Source organism: Schistocerca serialis, chromosome 1 (assembly GCF_023864345.2).
Source record: "Schistocerca serialis cubense isolate TAMUIC-IGC-003099 chromosome 1, iqSchSeri2.2, whole genome shotgun sequence".
Lineage (NCBI taxonomy): Eukaryota > Metazoa > Arthropoda > Insecta > Orthoptera > Acrididae > Schistocerca > Schistocerca serialis.
The window spans coordinates 792878277-792897202 of record NC_064638.1 but is presented as its reverse complement, the minus strand read 5'-3'; the positions used below and the strand labels follow the sequence as shown (position 1 = coordinate 792897202).

The window sequence follows — 18926 nt, the reverse complement described above, 5'->3', positions numbered from 1 at the left end:
TAGATTTTCTTCTTGTAGATTGAATAAAAGTGCCTTCATTTATAGTGCGGATAATAACAAACAGTACATAGAACACCCACAGGAAGTGGAGGAGAAAAGAATGTCTTATGATGATGATGATGATAATGATGATGATGATAATGATGATGATTATCATGATCAGTTTGCGGAGCGCTTAAGTGTTTGGTTATCAGCGGCCGTACAAAGTCCCAATCTTTCTCACAGTCCAGTCTCGCCACTTTCCCGAATGATGATGATGTGATGAGGACAACATAAACACCCAGTCACCGGACGGAGAAAACTCCTGATCCGGCCGGGAATCGAACCTAGGACCCCGTGATTCAGGGGCAGCAACGCCAACCACTAGAACACGAGTTGCGAACTGACTGTCTGATACCTTGATAGAAGAGGAAAGCGGAGTCGGTATGCAAGACATTGGGGATTCAATATTACAGAGTTTAACAGAGCTTTAGAAAAAATGTTCAAATGTGTGAGAAATCTTATGGGACTTAACTGCTAAGGTCATCAATCCCTAAGCTTACACACTACTCAATCTAAATTATCCTAAGGACACACACACACACCCATGCCCGAGGGAGGACTCGAACCTCCGCCGGGACCAGCCGCACAGTCTATGACTGCAGCCCCTTGGACCGCTCGGCTAATGACGCGCGGCCGAGTTTTAGAAGATTTGCGATCAAATAAGGCAGAAGTCAAACGTAACATTCCTTCAGAATTTCTAAACTCCTTCGAGAGAATGTCAACCAAACGACCAAGTTGGTGCGTAGAATCTATGGATATGGAGACATACCATCAGGCTTGTGGAAAAATATCATCCGTCATAACCCAGAAGATAGCTCTGTCAGAAACTGTGAAAACTATATCACTATCATTTTAACATCTCCTCATACAAGTTGCTAAGAAGAATATTACACAGAAGAATGGAAATTAACATTGGGGATCTATTACATGACGATCAGCTTGGTTTTCAGAAAATTAACGGCATGAGAGAGGCAGTTCCGGCATAGCGCTTAATAATAGAAGCAAGACTTAAGAAAAATCAAGACACGTTCATAGGATATATGGAAGCAGAACCAGCGTTCGAGAATGTAAAATGGTGCAAGATGTTCAAAATGGAATGAACAGTCTAGTGAGTACAAATATGAACTGAAGATAAACTGAAGGAATATGAAAGTAATGAAGAGTAGCAGAAATGAGATTAGCGATAAACTTCACATCAGAATTGATGACCGCGAAGTAGAAGAAGTGAAGAAATACTGCTACCTTGGAAGCAAAATAACACTTGATGGACGAAGCGAAGAGGATGCAAAAAGCAGACAAGCACAGGCAAACAGGGCATTCCTGGCCGGAATGAGTTGAGCAATATCGATCGTCGGTCTCAATTTGAGAATGAAATTTCTGAGAGTATACGTTTGGAGCATGTCATTGTGTGGAAGTGGGAAAACTGGAAAAAAAGTGAGTCCGAGGTTTTGAGACGTGGTGCTATGGAACGACGTTGAATTTTAAGTGAGCTAATAAGGTAAGAAAAGTGGAAGTTTTTCGTCGAATAAGAGAGGACAGGAGAAGGGACAGGACGATAGCACATGTATTAAGAAACCTCCATGGTAGTAGAGGAAACTGTTGGAAGGAAAACATGGGGGAGAAGAGAGAGACTGGAATAAATCCAACAAATAATTTACGGCGTAGGGCGCAAGTGCAACTCTGAGATGAAGAAGTTAGCATAGAAGATAAATACCTGGCGGGCTGCATCACACGTCATAAGACTGCTTTATGAATACAAAAATGTGTCTTTGGGATAGAGATTCACCGAGTAATGGTCTATCGTCCCAAGACGAATCCTGTGACTAGCTTAAAGGTTTCGTTAAAGCTTATGTCGTTCTTCTTTACATACGCCGATCTGCACCAGACAGGGTACGTGTGCTGAGATACAGAAAAGCAAAGTGCTAAAGCGGTGGTTCTAAGTACAGTAGGGTTGACGCCCCATTTGCTGCCAGCTATCTTTCTAGGGTACTGTTCCTTGCAGCTACCTTATTTCGGGATTTTCCGCAACTGTGATTGTATGTGAAGAACCAGTGAAGCGTCACTCCGAGGTATGTCGGCTGGTCTGTGTGCTCAAGGACAGAGCCATTCCAGTTAAGATGCAGCTAGACCCATTCCAGTTAACGGGCAGCTTTCTACAGTATTTGCTAGACGCGTGTGCGGGTGAAAACCTGCGCTGTGATATCCAAATCGTCAGCATAGAGTAAATATATCGTATCTTTGGATATTGACTGACAGTTCGTACGTATGTTGAACAGGATGGTGGCCAGCACCCTTCCCTGAGCTAGGCCGTTTTTCTACCTACTCCAGCCACTTTTTTTCTTTTTTAGGGCGACGTAGAATTGTCGATTCTGCAGCAAGGATTCTATAATTCTTACTAGTTGATGGTCCCTAGTAATATTATAGATTTTGAGTAATAGTTTCTGGCGGTTTACTGTATCGTCTGTGGCACGTACATCTACATCTACGTGATTACTCTGCTATTCACAGTAAAGTGCTTGGCAGAGGCTTCAATGAACCACTTTCAAGCTGTCTCTCTACCGTTCCACTTTCGAACGGCACGCAGGAAAAACGAGAACTTAAATTTTTCTGTGCGAGCCCTGATTTCTCTTATTTTATCGTGATGATCATTTCTTCGTATGTAGGTGTGTGCCAACAGAATGCTTTCGCAATCGTAGGAGAAAACTGCTGACTAAAATTTCATGATAAGATCCTGTCCCAACGAAAAACGCTTTTGTTTTAATGATTGCCACTCCAATTCACGTATCATGTCTGTGACACTATCTACCCTATTTCGCGATAATACAAAACGAGCTGCCCTCCTTTGTACTATTTCGATGTCATCCATCAGTCCCACCTGATGCGTATACCACTCCGCACAGCAATACTCCAGAATACGGCGGACAAGCGTGGTGTAAGCAGTCTCTTTAGTAGACCTGTTGCACCTTCCAAGTGTTCTGCCGATGAATCGCAGTCTTAGATCGACCAGAGCCAAGCCTGTTAGTAATCTATTTTCACATCCCTCCTGTATTGCTCCGTGAGTCCCAAGATCTGGCCAGTACAAGATTTACCTGGCCTGAAACCATCTTGCTGAGGGATTAACTTTGAATCGATTATGTTATTGATTCGATTAAGGATTCAGCCTTTATACAGTTTGAAGAGTGGCGCAGAAGGAATATGGCCAGATAGTTCCTTCGTGAGTCAGGATGTTTACCTGTTTTTTCAGTGCTATTGGTTCAAATGGCTCTGAGCACTATAGTACTTAACATCTGTGGCCATCATTCCCCTAGAACTTAGAACTATTTAAACCTAACTAAGCTAAGGACATCACACACATCCATGCCCGAGGCAGGATTCGAACTTACGACCGTAGCGGTCACGTGGTTCCAAACTCAAGCGCCTAGAACCGCACGGCGACACCGGCCGTCTCAGTGCTATTACCTTGAAACTTTAGGACTGCACTAGAGGTGATAATCAGAAATATCGTGAGGATTGCAGCAACGTCATTCTTTGGAATTATAACGTAGTTCACTAGAAATGAATGTATAGGTCAGCAGGTATAGTTATTTTCATTTAAAAAGAACAAGAAATATTATTTGTGACTTATTAACACAGTCATTTCATGTGGTATTACATGTACGCAAAGATTATCTTCAGAAGAGTGGAGGCACTTAAGTTTTAAGAAAAGCAATTTGTTCTTGAGTTGTATCTCATCATCTCTTAAGGGCAATTCATTTTGTTGCAGTCAGAGTCACTGTAATGCCTTTTCCAGAACTATACATACATGAGAGAGAGACAACAAAATTCAGTCTTAACAGAAAATGTATTTCTTTCTTTCAATCAGCAGTTTATTCTGCCAATCAAGTCGTTTTCATTTTGTGACTGCGTATTTCACTCTGACAGGTATTTCACTGCAAAAAAAGGAATAAAATAACATTTTATGCCACAGTGACGTGCAGAACAGAAAAACAGCTTCCACCCTAGCTTTACAACAATGCTACATTTTGCTGCTTCCAATACCGAAGCCCAATCCCAGCGAAAGGTGTGGCCTGCCGTATGCGGGTGATAAATTTGGGCGGCAGGAAATTTCTCGAGGATAAGGCCGTCACGGGGTGAACGGGACAGCTGGTAATAAAGCGGCGAGATAGCTGTGGCACTCTCGCTGTGTTTTGGGGTCACACGTCCCGTGCTATCGACCCCTGGACACGTGTGCCGGTGCCGGGCCCCGTGCAGCCAAGGTGCGGCCACGCCACTCTGCTCTGCACGGCGTGGGACCACGCCACTGCGGTGCGCCTTGCAGCGCGGGCAGCGGATGCGCCTGCGGCCGAACTTGCCGCTGCCTCACCCCAACGCCCTGCACGCGCCTGCGGTGTGCAAGAGAGAGCGCCAATACACTTCGCAAATGTCAGCGAAAGTTGCCGAATATGACCGATGCTGCTTCAGAGCGGGTGAGCGCTGGCCATTGGCCACGCAGATGTCGCGCGCTTGCACACAACCACGCGGATATCCTGTGCTCGTACTCTGCATATAGTCTACAGGCTGACTTCTCAGTGAGAGCATGTGCAATGTGCTTCCCTCACCATTTACCTAGGTTTCACTCGGGATAATACAGTTGTTTACATGGCTGCGAAATGTTGAAGATATTTAAACCCTGAATTAAGACAAAGACTACATTACATAAACCCACCTATCAAAGAGCTATGAGTGGAAAAAAGTGTAGCCCAAAACGTGTAAATACCCATACTTTTTCCATCCAGTATTTGAGAATGAGAGCATGTTGTTAACTTGCAACAAATTTTACATGAGATATTAAACTTTTTCATATTAAACTTTTTGTCGCTGAAGACTCCCACAGCACAATGAAAGTGAAAAAAGTTTATCACTTATTACATTTTCGTTGTCATGTAGTAAAACTGCAATATGAATAATGACATTTTAATTCATTACTGCTGTACTATTAACTGTTTTCACAACACATTTTGCAGACATTATTCGTATATACCACTGGACACCTAAATAGATATATCATTGTACGACGTCATAAACACTGACCTGCGTGATAATGAAACAACAGGGCGAAATTCTCTAGAGATACAGATGAAATATGTGTGAAAACATGAATACATGTAAAACATATTTGACATGTGTGTACGCAGGCAAAGCCACAGGGAGAAAGCTCACCCTAAATTCCTGGAACGGTTTCAGCGAAATTTGGTATACAAATTAGTTACGATCTGAGGAAAAATAATGTGAGGGTATGAACCACTGGGTGCGGATGATACTGTGGGGAGAGAAGAGAGAAAGAGGAGATGGGCAGACAGAGAAGGGGAAGGAGAAGAAGCTAAATTTGAAATACAATGACATTTGTAGCTCCAGTTCATTGTCATTTGGTAAACAAACATATGTTTTGTTGCTTTTAAATTCGTTTTCAGAATAACTCTTTTTTCAAACAGCTCATCAGAAAGTTTGATTTTCGAACTTTTGCCATTGAGACACACTAAAGAATATACAGGGGGGGGGGGGGGGGTGACAAAAGTATGGTAACACCAAAAACGGAAGACATTACCATGACTGATAAGGTCTAGGAAACCCGACGCTATATGAAACAGGTTCCAATCATCCTGGAATGCTTAAATACTAATCCTATATTATTTTCGAGGGAATTTTATATCATTTACCTGACAAAATAGTGAAAGTTTCAGGTAATGATGATGGCAATGGATAGCGATCATGTCGCAATAACACTGAGACCTGGGGACCGTCGTGGCTAGGACAGATGCGGAAACTCATCCTCATGTTCTCGGAACCAGTTCTGGATGATGCGTGCTATCATTCTGTCGTGTTGGGGCACAGCATGACCATTGTGGCACAATCATTGCGCCATGCAATGGACCTGATCAGTCAATATGGTCACTTAATGCTTGACGGTAAAGCGACTTAGCATAGTAGCCATGGGGCCACTCATTTAACACCATGATATGGCCACTCAATTCATCGTCGAATGGCCGTCATGTTTCACTCTTGAGATGTAAGCTTCGCTAGAACTTGGAAACAGTGTGAAACAAGACTCATCTGACCAAACGCCATTCTTCAAATGCTCCGCAGTCCAAGCTTTATGGTTTCGGCGTCACGTTTTTCTGTCACAGGCATTTGCATCACTGATGAGTGGTTTTGCTATTCCATCCCACCTTGCAATTCTCTAGTTATGGAGCTTCATTCATGTTGTTTTGGCGCTGACAGGATTCGCGTGACCAATGTGCAGTTCTGCAGTAACTTTACCAGCAGTCGACTTCTTATTTTTCGTCACAATCCTCTCCACCGACCATTCAACATACACTTCCGTTCCCGTAGTGACTTTGCACATGAAGTTCTTTCGTTTCCGCTGTATGCGGTATAAATCTTTAATATACTGTCTCTTAGAAACACCGAACACTTCGGCTATTTTGATTATAGAAGCACCTGACTTACGAGCACCCACCTTTTTCCTACCTTCGAATTCGTTTAGCTCTGACTTAATACGCTCACAGCTACACAGAACATTGCTCTGACCGCGACTGACACTTGCAACGCATTGACAACATGCCGCAGGTGCTGTTCGTGATCAAATACAATAGTCCTACCTGCTGTCCTTGCTAGCGTCTGCATTTACACGTTCCAGCCACATTAATGTGATCGCCCATGTTCGAAGTCAACATGCAATAACGTCTCACAGGTGGCAGCACAAGCGGTGGAGAGTATATAACGCATGTCTTGGGGACGTGGAAAACAGTGCAGTCGTTGTCGTAATACGGAAACGAAGTGATTTGTGTGACGTTCAATAGGGCATGATCGTTGGCTTTCGGGCCAACGGGGGAAGCATTACCGAAGCGGCAAAGACTGTAAGCTGTCAGCATTCCGCTGTGGTTAAAGTATCCCGTGGACAGAAAAATGGCGCTATCCAAAACCATCGCCAAGGCGGTATGGTTTACCACGGGGCATAGATGACAGAGATGAACCATGGAGGCAGACGTGTTCGGGCTAATAGACGTGCGCCTACTGAGCAACGACCGCCCAGATGAGCCAAGGGGTTATTAACAGTGTCTAAAAAAAAATGGCTCTGAGCACTATGGGACTTAACTGCTGAGGTCATCAGTCCTCTAGAGCTTAGAACTACTTAAACCTAACTAACCTAAGGACATCACACACATCCATGCCCGAGGCAGGATTCGAACCTGCGACCGCAGCGGTCGCGCGGTTCCAGACTGAAGCGCCTAGAACCGCTCGGCCACGCCGGCCGGCATTAACAGTATCTGCTCAAGGACTGTTCAGCGAACGTTGCTGCATATGGACCTCCGCAGCAGGTGTCTGATTAATGCACCCATGCTGACTGCTGCTTATCAGAAACGAAAGCTAGAATCTGTACGCCAATTCCGTATCAGACGTCCACTAAGAGGCGACAGATGGCCGCTTCAGATTAATCATCTTTTATGCTCCGTCGGACGGATGGGCGTTGATGTGTTCAGCGTGAAACGTCTGAAAGCAAACAAGATGGGAGCGTTATGGTCTCGGAAAGGTTTTCATGGTATTTGGTGGTCTAGTCAGTCTACAAAAGTATGCATCTATCTTTGGAAACCAAGTCCGCCCCTACATGCGTTTGTTTTCCTTCAGTGTCTACCAGCAGGATAATGCAACATGTCACATAGCTCGCAGTGTACGTGCGTGGTTCGAAGAGCACCAGGATGAATTTACCGTACTGCTCTGCTCACCAAACTCCCGGGTTTAAACCCAATAGACAATCTGTAGGACCACGTCGATCAGGCTGTTCGCGCGGTGGTTTCTCGAGTGAGACGTACAGCGCAGCTGGCCGCGGCTCTGAGGCCGGCAAGGCTGCACCTCCCTGTCGGTACCTTCCAGAACCTCACTGACGCTCTGCCTGCACGTGCCGTAGCAGTCCGCACTGCAAACGGTGATTATTCAGGCTCATTTCAAATCAGAATGCTCTTCGGCAAAAATTGGGAATTCGTAAATTACACTCTAGTTGTGGCAAATAATTTCTATGTGATTGCACGTTAGATTCGTCCGCCAAGATAGGTTCAAAATAAATTTTATTTTTTAAGTTTTCTTCAATTTTTCTTTGACTATTATACATTGTGTTCGGAAATTCCCGTGACATACCTCTATGACTTGTTCAGGGGGTGAGTACATAATATTCTGAATAGAAACCCTTGTCCAGAAACGTGCCGTTTCCGTTCTACAACGGTTTCAATTCACGTGTTTAACTCATTAACTTCTGCTTGAGGAAGTTAATTAGACGCGACGCAGTACAGTTATTAGCTATCATTTCTAAAGGAAACGTAACGAAACATCCATTTATCACTCTAGCACATTTGTTTGTATTAACGTTTAAACACCACGTATTTACATTATTCCGAAGCGAAGAAGAACCCAGCATATTGTACGTGCAGACAGTCACATGCATGACAAGAGCCGCCAACGTTGTTACAGACATTCTACCTGCTGTCTCTTCAGTTCCTAGTGCAGTGTCCGGAACTCGTGCCAAGGTAGCTTCCTCTGTGCCTACAAGAGTCTCATAAATTAAACATTGCATAATTTAAACATTGCATGTCATCTTGTCTACGTTTCTGCATACTAGGACAAGCAACTCTGGGACTTCCCTCTTCCCCTCAGAAGACGTGGAGGCGTTGCACGTCGGAACTGAAACAGTAGGAGAACGGTACTTTTACGGACGTAGATTTCCATTCAGAATATTATGGACGTTTCTACAGTAATTGCTGGTGGTTTAGAAAGGCGAAAAAGTCTTCCAATTGTCTCTTGACATTTTCTTGATAAGGAAGTTGCCAGTGTGCTGCAATATTATGAACTTTTTTCTGTACTCAAACCCAGTGTCTCTTCTGAAACTTTTCAATCTTAGAGCTCTATGTAGTTGCATTGACGCATATCGGATCAAAAACCCGGCTTCTAACGAAACGTTTACTCAGAGTTAGCCCTAAACACTTTCGGATAACTTTTGACGTCCATCAGTATTCCACAAACGTTTTAGAAGACTTTGGATTTGAAGGGTGGTGATGTTAATCTTAGCAGTCACGGAGTATTCCCTTTGTCCACTTATTTTTTAGCACTGCAAACAAGAACTAATTGCATAATTATATCAACAAGACATCCATATTAGATAATGGTAGCAGTTTTAGTACAGTTGGGGAAGGTGTTGCTTATTATGAGTGTATGTTGGCTGCATTCTCACCTTTGGCTGCTTACGTAGAGTATTTGCGCACGTTAGCATTTGGAAGGGGAAATACCGGCAAGTGCAGAGTTAGTTAAAGTGGACCGTGGAGGTAGAAAAACTGCTAACGACCTGGCCCACAGAGTATTTTTACATTGCATTTGTTACACTGTAAAGGAAGTAAAACCATGCTCAACCGGTACGTTGGTCTGAACATTCCATTGCTTAACGGTGGTAAATGTAAATGAGCGTTTGGCGTAATTGGCCGGGAAGCCCCTTACGGGGCAGGTCCGGCCGCCTTGGTGCAGGTCTGATTACATTCGACGCCACATTGGGCGGCCTGCGTGCCGGATGGGGATGAAAATGAGCGGAGAAAATCCCCGACCCAGCCGGGACTGAACCCGGGCCCGCGTAGGCCGGCAATCCGTCACGCTGGCAATTTTTTTTTTAATGGGCAGTTCTAGAAAATGTTATTCTTGAAGTGTTCGATAATTCCACTTCACTGTGTTTCATTTCGTATCTCCAACATATCTAGCGTAATATTGTAGTTATCGATAGGCTAAATCTAAATCTCGTATGACTAGGGCCTCCCGTCGGTTAGACCGTCCGCCCGGTGGAAGTCTTTCGATTTGCCGCCACTTCGGCGACTTGCATGTCGATGGGGAGGGAATGATGAAGATTATAACAACACAACACCCAGTCTCTGAGCGGAGAAAATCTCCGACCCAGCCGGGAATCGAACCTGGGCCCTTAGGATTGACATTCTGTTGCGCTGACCACTTTTTCTTTTTCATTAAATTGCCTTTCGCGGGCAAGTGCTCACCAACTTTTTTTTCATGGACGGGAGTCTCGCTCGCTTCCCACTTTATTTTTTTATTTTTTTTATTTATTCATTTTGTTTTTGTTTTAAGGAACAAGTAATTGCCAGCATTTGGGTTTGAACTGGCGACTTAAACGCAGTAGCCAGGGTACTAAGGAAATTTTTTTTAATGCTCTGATCACTTTTTTCCCACTCAGCTATCGGGGCGGACGCTTAATGGTGGTGGGCCCTTGATTTTTATCCATCTCTGAACCGACTTACACAACCAGTTAGAGGGGGACCAACAGTTCAACATGTACACTGAAACGCGACGTTACTTGTCTCGAAACTTTTCTCGTTGTTACAGATCAGAGAAGCGATAAATAACAAAAAAAAAAAAAAAAATCTGAGGACCAAAGGGGGTCAAACCCCAATCTGTCAGCTTTGTAGTCTGCAACTTAAGTACTGATCCACCGAGGCATGCTTCTGAACAAACCATTAATAAGTTATTTATCAAACAGAAACTGCACTGAGAAAAGCAAACAAACACCAGTTATAGAAACCTGAAACAAAGAAAATACGGTGGCTATCTACATTACTCCTTATTTAACTCAAGAACAAGTTATTCACGAAAAAAATCGTTACGAACTTTTCGCAGCTTTGATAATAATGCTCTGCAATGTCATCATTTGAAAGCCAGCCTTCAAATTCAGCAACAGTTCCTCAGCGAGAAAGGTGAAAAGACTTTGAGTCTCTTATCCTTCTTTTAACTGTTTCTCGTGATTCACAAGTAAAATCAGCAGAAGGTTAATACGGGTGATAAAATGAATGCTGAAATAATATAGTTCCTTCAATTTCTTTAAACACTCACCTCTTCCACAGTTCAAACATAAACCTCCAGAAGCAAAAACCCGCAGAAAATATTGATTGTTTTGAGATGAAGGGTACGTTTCATATAAGAATGAATGCCGCAGAGACCTCTAATGTACTAAATTCTAGCCTTCAGTGTTAAGACCAAAGCTTTTGTATATTCGAGGGGACCTCAAAGTATAAATTATTGTAGCAGGCAAAGTAACGTTTATTGAAAGCTGAACTGCACTTACATGTGACACATATACATGACACTGTTTTTCAACATATTGGTTCAAATGGCTCTGAGCACTATGGGACTTAACTGCTGAAGTCATCAGTCCCCTAGAACCTAGAACTACTTAAACCTAACTAACCTAAGGACATCACACACATCCATGCCCGAGGCAGGATTCGAACCTGCGACCGTAGCGGTCGCACGGTTCCAGACTGTAGCGACTAGAACCGCTTGGATAATCCGGCCGGCCTTCAACATATTCACCAAGTCTCTGTAAACAACGTGAAAGCTTTCTGTTTTGACTTTGATACACACCCTGTCATTATCTAATATGATTAAGAGAGGTGATAGTGAGGTAGGCTCAGTTAAATGTTACTGCATGGTCAAAACAACAGAAAATTAATATGAGAATTGGTTGAGTGTCTCTGCATTCCCTGCCTTTGACTTCCTGGCCTGCTGCTTTGATAATTAGGACGAACGATCAAATCGTACCACGGAAACGGCTTCTGGCGAGCTTGTGGTGTAAGGTAACCTGGGGAAGCCTGATGGCCTGCTTTAGCATCAGCGATGGGAGATTTATACCGATTTCTTAATACACGATTGATTAGCTGAAGATGCATGTGGTATACCAACACAGTTTCTCAAACAGTGAGTGACTATCAAAACGTTAGACGGCGCTCAATGGTCCCCTAAGCACAATAACTCTGCACAGATATCGGGAAGACACCCACGAAGAGAGTAAATTAAGGAAATCGTTGCTTATAAGCAGGTAAAATATTATCCTTTCGTATACCTTGCGGACACGTCTGAGAAACATGCTTTTCTGCTAACCGTTGGTCGTTATTACAGTCACTGGTGACGGGAAACAGGTGGAACTTTTTTTGAAACCAGAGTCATTGTGAGCTGTGAGAACGATCCCAAATGTCATCCACAATTGACTGAATCAAGTGATCATTAGCAGAAACGACAGGAACACGACCTAACATGGCCTAAATTTGGACTTCCAATGAACAGTAGCAGATCTGCCAAGCGCAGCAGGCCACTGCTCTGGTGTCGGCAAGGCTACACATCTCTGTCGGTACGTTCCAGAACGTCATTGACTCTCTACCTGCACGTGCCGTAGCAGTTGGCACTGCAAAAGGTGATTGTTGAGGCTCTTGACAAGTGGTCACTTTAATGAGAATGGACGATGTATGTCCCAACAGCACTTGAGCAGTTGGCCGGCCGGTATGGCCGAGCGGTTCTAGCCGCTTCAGTCTGGAACAGCGCGACCGCCTCGGGCATCTATGTGTGTGATGTCATTAGGTTAGTTAGGTTTAAGTAGTTCTAAGTTCTAGGGTACTGATGACCTCAGATGTTAAGTCCCATAGTGCTCAGACCCATTTTAACTTGCGCAGTTGCGATCATTCCGCGCTCCGTAGAAGTGGGGGAAAGCACAATGAGTTAAATCTGAATCTGACCAATCATACTCTCTCCATCCTGTCGTAATTTTCCACCCTCGTCTGAAACTATGTCTTACTCTGTTGTCTGTGCCTCCATTCGCTCATGATTGCTACTCTCGTATCCAACGGAAGGGGATAAAAGCTCGTTAGATTTTTTTTTAAAGTCAAGTCATCCTCTAGCTCACAACTCTGAGTCCCTCTGTCTCTGTGACCACTGGACAGTCTTCGTCGCCTGCGAAACAGCGCACTGTTTCAGGTAGAGGGAGGGGAGCGGTCCTGTTGATTTGAAACACTCCAGTCGTGGGCCGTTCGAGGCTACGCGTTTTTCTGCCTCTTTCTGGTCCTCCACCTGTATCCCTCATGTCCAAAACTGACAGTCTCCGTCGAGTGTTGAGGAGAATTTTTTGTTAAAATTTGGACACACCAACGTTTCTCTTGTTTGCGGTTCTACATTTTTGTCATCTCCCTCACGCAGATACCACCTTCTCTTTTCCAAAGTAACTTTCTCTTTCAGGTGATGAGATGTTTTCGTTAAAATTTAAACATATGAGGTAACCAGACGGACGTTCCCACCCATCTGGACCTTCTCCTTCCCGTGCCACACGATGCGTTAGTTAACAAGTGACCTGATTTTTAACCACACTACCACCCAACTATAGTCACACATAGAGTAAGGAATAAAGGAATTAAATGAAATAAAACACCTAGATGTTCCGTCTCGCTTCCAGAAGGCTTTAGTGCAGTCTCGCCAAGGCAAGAAATCAGCATGGCAATAATTTAGTATTACGCCTTTGGCACGATCCATTGATTGCACATTTCGTCAGTCTGTATGAAATGGACCAATAATCACGTTTCAAACGGTCGAAAATTCTATCAATCGTTGTTCAATACCTCTATGGTAGAAATCCACTCCTTAAACAGATAGCCATTCGTTTGAAAGTCCTCGTCGGCGGAAAATTCGCGATCGCAGCAAATCAGTTCTTCGACTGTCTAGGTATGTCGCTGTAGTCGATGCCGGTGACCTTCCATCCCGATCATCATCGTCCCCATCTCTATGACTTTGATTAAACTGTTGGCATCATTTCATTGCGGCTGGACACGACATTACATTTGGTCCATATACCGCCAGAATTTCACGATAAATCTGTGTGAAATTTTGACGTTTTGCCCACCAAATTCGTACTGTCACGTATGCTTCAATTTTGGAGTACGTTTCTAGCTGCCGCGCCATTTGATTCCCACACTGTGATGCACGTGTTACCCACACCACAACAGAACTGTCCGCAGGAAACTCGGGACAAGTGCTCTCTTCTGATAATGCGCCAGTCTTGTTGCGCAGTGGCCTTATACTGGTTGGTTGGTTTGGGGAAGGAGACCAGACAGCGTGGTCATCGGTCTCATCGGATTAGGGAAGGATGGTGAAGGAAGTCGGCCGTGCCCTTTCAGAGGAACCATCCCGGCATTTGCCTGCAGTGATTTAGGGAAATCACGGAAAACCTAAATCAGGATGGCCGCACGCGGGATTGAACCGTCGTCCTCCCGAATGCGAGTCCAGTGCCTAACCACTGCGCCACCTCGCTTGGTCCTTATACTGGGACGACAAGTGTGACCTGATATTTGAAATCCTCAGATATATAATGTGATTAAGCTGTCCCTACCACTGTCGTTTTAAACCACCCGGAATACCATATCTGGCATACAAAGTTCACGCGCGAGATTTTGATGTTCTCTCGCTTGCTACGCGCCAACTATTAGCCCTACAGAAAAATGAACTAAACCTTTCTTGTGGTAAATTTGATATAGTTAAATTTTGTGCTGAGATGCGTTTTCGATGGAGGACATGGTTTTCGAGTTATTCAAGAAAAACGTAAAAAATTGGTATTCAAACGCTCCTCCGCCTCATCCCTCACCTGTCAGAATTTCTAGTGTATTGTTCGTGGCACTTCCACCTACCACTGAACGAAAATTTCCGACTATACGAATTATTCCCGATATTCGTCCTGTTTTGGTCTTCATTGAGTGGCCTTACTAAGCCACCTGATTAGTCTAGCACTTACAAATTGTAAAATTGACGATTGTTTAAATTTTGTGTAAGAATTTTGTGAAATTTAATAACATAAAATAAACAATCGCATCGTTGTAATCGCCAGACCTTCTAACTCCGTAACTACAGTGCTGGTAATCGTTCAGTTTGCATCTAATTGTCATCGTAATTAATTTCAGCGTAACTTTTGCAGAAGTCGTTTTTCTTTCATTGCCGTAACGGGCACGTCTAAATTAGTAAAGGTAACGAAATAACAAAATATGCTGATGGCGTAATAGCCCAATCAACAGCGACCAAAAAAGATCGAATTCTCAGTATACTCTAGAACCTTGTAACTTACAAAAGCACCTTTCTTTTCCCTGCATGTAGCAGTACACGCCGAACGTAACGTATTGTTACATTTGACTATACATCTCTATAACGATGGATACCTGAACGAGCACACAACGTTTGAGCATGAATATTTTCAGTGGAAAATATTACAGTCCTCAGTGTTGCGCGACCAGACTACAGCAGAGCGTATTTGTGATAACGCATTCAGAACGGCTCACCTAGAAGAAACTCATTAACTTGCATTGAAAAGAAAACTTACTATCTTGTGACAGCATGATGATGTAATGAAGGCTGCCTGCAGTAGTAGCAGAGGCATCGGTAGCTTCATCACATCGTGACGCGATCAGGACCCAAAAGAATTACACTGGAATGGACTCTTGACTGCGAAAGCCTTGCAGTTTGGTGTATTGCTGCTCGAGATAATAATGCTCATTACCGGTACTGCTCAACTGACGCTTCCATTCTGTTCATTTTAAGCAAGCTAAAATTCGAAATTTTGTCTGTAGCTTGGCCTTTTATATACGTTCTCAGCATGGTCCCCCGCTGGTTTGTGTTCCAGAGGTCAGCGCCGAGCAGGTGTCGACTTTCCTGCGGACGCACTCGGACTTCCTGGAGCGCTACGTGCTGGAGGAGGTGGAGCTGGAGCAGCTGGAACGCTGGATGATCCGCAGCACGCAGCGCGCCAAGGCGCGGGCCGACCCCTCCAACCAGGCCAGTGAGTACTCCCCCTCCTGTCATCGCTACCTGCTCACTGCTTTATTAACACTAGCCTATGACACTCGATCGCTAACCGACACATGTTCCTAGTTCTGGGAATCCAATTTCACACAATCCTAATAACAAAGAAATTCGAATACAAATGAAAACGAGGCAGTAAATCGTGTTCGTCATTTGATGTTTAATTACACGTAAATTATTAAAACCAATGTGACATCTTAGTTGATTGTTATGTATAACAAATAGTTCATGATGGAATGAATCTATGAGTCCATGCAAATTATCGTCTTTGTCAAACACTTTTCTTCGAGTGCAATGACAGAGTAACCACAGAGTTGTTTCCACCAAGTTTCGTATTCGGCAGGAGGGCCGTTAAAATCCAAGTCCAGCCACACAGATTTAGTTTTTCCGTGATTTCCCCAAATCATTTAAGACAAATACCGGGATGGCTGCTTTAAAACAGCGCAGCTATTTCCTTTCTCATCTAATAGCTTGTGCACCACTTCTAATGACCTCGTCGTCGACGGGACATTCAATCAAGTTTCTCCTTTCTTTTTTCAAAATTCGGCAACAAAATCTATCAAGCTACAGATATGAAAAAAACGGATAGTATGAAGTATGACATAATTACTGAAACAATGAAATGATATACCTCATACGTATTTGAATTTTAGGATCACGACACTCTTTGTTTGTCGTAAACGGAAATACGAAGTTAACATTTTTCAGAAAAAATCTTCTTAACAATGAAAAGATACAGAACTAAGTACTTCAAATGTACCCATATGTTCCTGGTGAGTCATCAGATTTTCAGGTGAATTTGTAATCCATTTAGTGTCGATTAGAATACTGCTGAAACAATCTCTCAAATTACGTGATATCCTGGAACGGCGACGACGCCTCTCAAAATCTGCTCCCGAAATATGGCACAGAAGGCGACAATCAGTTGGAAGTCATTTTCACTGCAGATGCTTGTGTTGTCATCACAAACCCATGTCATCAAAACGAAGAATGGCTTGAACACATAATATGTATGAAACAATTATATGTGGTTTTCCTTTGTGCTGACTTACATTTTAACGACTCATTTTTAGGCCTCCATGCCTCAACCAGTAAAAATGAAACCCTAACGGGATCAGACTGTTGTCCGTCTGCCTTTCTATCTGTCCATCCGACTGTTAAAAACCCTTTTTCTCAGGAACGAGTAACGTATGTAGTTGAAACTTATCTCTCACACTAAGGTGCACGAACCTTGGCGGTGTACAAAATTTAAGTTTCTAACGGTATGCAATCAAACACACATTTTAACATTCGTAAACTCAGTCATCAAAACGTATAGGGTACTTGCCGTTCACCTAGAATCATATAATTTGGCAAGAACGAAGGTTTCACAGTACAACGTTTATTTGTCATTACATCACAAGAACAGTTTTTTTTTTTTTTTTTTGCTCTTTTAGACTGTCTGTCTGTTAAGACCCCTTTTCCTGAGGAACAGTTAGACGTGTCAAGTTGAAATTTATATCACATATTAAGGTGTATAGTCGATTGGCGATGTCAAATTTTAACCTTACAAGTCAATGCAATCAAAAAATACGGCCATTTATGTCACTTATTTTGATACTCGCAAACTCACTCAACAAAACCTATAGGATAAATTTCGTTGACTTCGAATTATGAAATTTGGCAAGAAGCAATAGTACAAGTGAAGGAAAAAAATAAGAAAATTGTAGCGAAAGTCTTGGAAGTCCTGGGTCCGATATCTTGCCAGTATCGACATCGATAACCAGCCAAAATAGTCAAAATTCTCCACTCCCGGGATGGGTGAGCTATCTATGTACATAAGTAAATTTGTAAAGCGAGAGTCCTACTTGCACTTGTCGAATTTTTTTTTTACTTTAATAAATCATTGCCAGAGCTAAAAGAAGCGATAACGGATAAGAATTCCAGGTCCACCTGGAGCTTCGCGCTTGTAGTCTGGAACTTACCGCTGAGCGTCTGAGTTGAACTGATTCTGTGGTTGCTGTGGAAGTAAATGGAAAGAGGACGTCAATTTCTTCAACTTCTTGCCAGTAGCTAGTTCATTGGGGACGAAGCTCAGCTGGACAAAAAACGAGAAGGAATTTTCCGTGGCGCCCGTAAACGGGTCATCTAGAAATTCACCGAAGATACTTAGGGAAATCATGGACAACCAGAATCTGAACCCACAATTCTCTGGTACCAGAGAACATGCGTTAGTATGCTGGTCACTGTGCTTGCTCGATATAAAAGCTTCTTAACCGTTCGTTATTTCATTATGTTGTAAACCAAAGCTTTGGCATCATTTTATCTGCATTTGTTGTGGGACTTAAGAACAGTTGTGATGCACTTCTTATCTTTCGTACTGACGAGGCAACGAGTAGTTACCATCACACTTCGTAGTCTCTGATCTACTTTGCCTTTCTCCGTGACAGCGATGGACTTACTGCCTCGTTCTTTCCCTAACTGAAAATCTGTTCCTTTTCTGCAAAAAAAAAAAAAAAAAAAAAAAAAAAAAAAAAAAAAAACATTGAAGATAGTTTGTTTCAAACTGAGTTTAGTAACGAGACTTCAGAGAAATGTGGACGCACAGAAAGATATGGAAATATTGTTGCTCATTTCATGACACTTTTGATAGTTTACCTTACTATTATTGTGCTGCTCTGTGACAAAAGTCACCACATTTCTTGTTGCGTCAATATAGACGCACTTAAGAGTATCATACATTTAGTGATTAGGGAGTAGTTCACTCACATGACTAACCAATAACTAATAATAACGGCACGAGCATGGCACACTGTTCCGATCATGCGCGTAAACAGCATTATATTTCAAATTAGCTGAAATGTAAGGAAGGCAAGAAGGGCGATGATTAGACTGTTAAAGTCTATCGACAACGAACGTAAATTTCAGTTGGAGACGGATAGGAACGAAATCGGCCTTAGTCATTTTAGAAGAACTCTCCCATCATTCATCTTCAACGAAACGACCGAAATCTATATTTTAATGCCCGGGCGAGGATTTCCCCAGAATGCGAGTCAAATGTTTTACACACTGTTACAACTGGTTTAATGAATAGAAATGCTGCTGAAAGCCATTTTACAATTCAAAGAGTCGCCACAGAAATAAAAGTTACGGGGTAAAGAATTTCTAAGTGATTGGGTCTGCCTGAATGGGAGCTTTCCGATGGCCCTCCCAGCCTTCGCATA

The 18926-nt window shown here is 43.1% G+C and overlaps 1 protein-coding gene across 1 annotated transcript in view; it reads left to right on the top strand.

The window, feature by feature from the left end:
- The window catches only part of LOC126483707 (probable 3',5'-cyclic phosphodiesterase pde-5), a 794749-nt gene that overhangs the window by 487762 nt on the left and 288061 nt on the right, over window positions 1-18926 (top strand). Inside the window, exon 3 of the mRNA XM_050106800.1 lies at window positions 15545-15700. Coding sequence (XP_049962757.1) covers window positions 15545-15700 — 156 coding nt within the window. The remainder of the gene's footprint in view (window positions 1-15544; window positions 15701-18926) is intronic.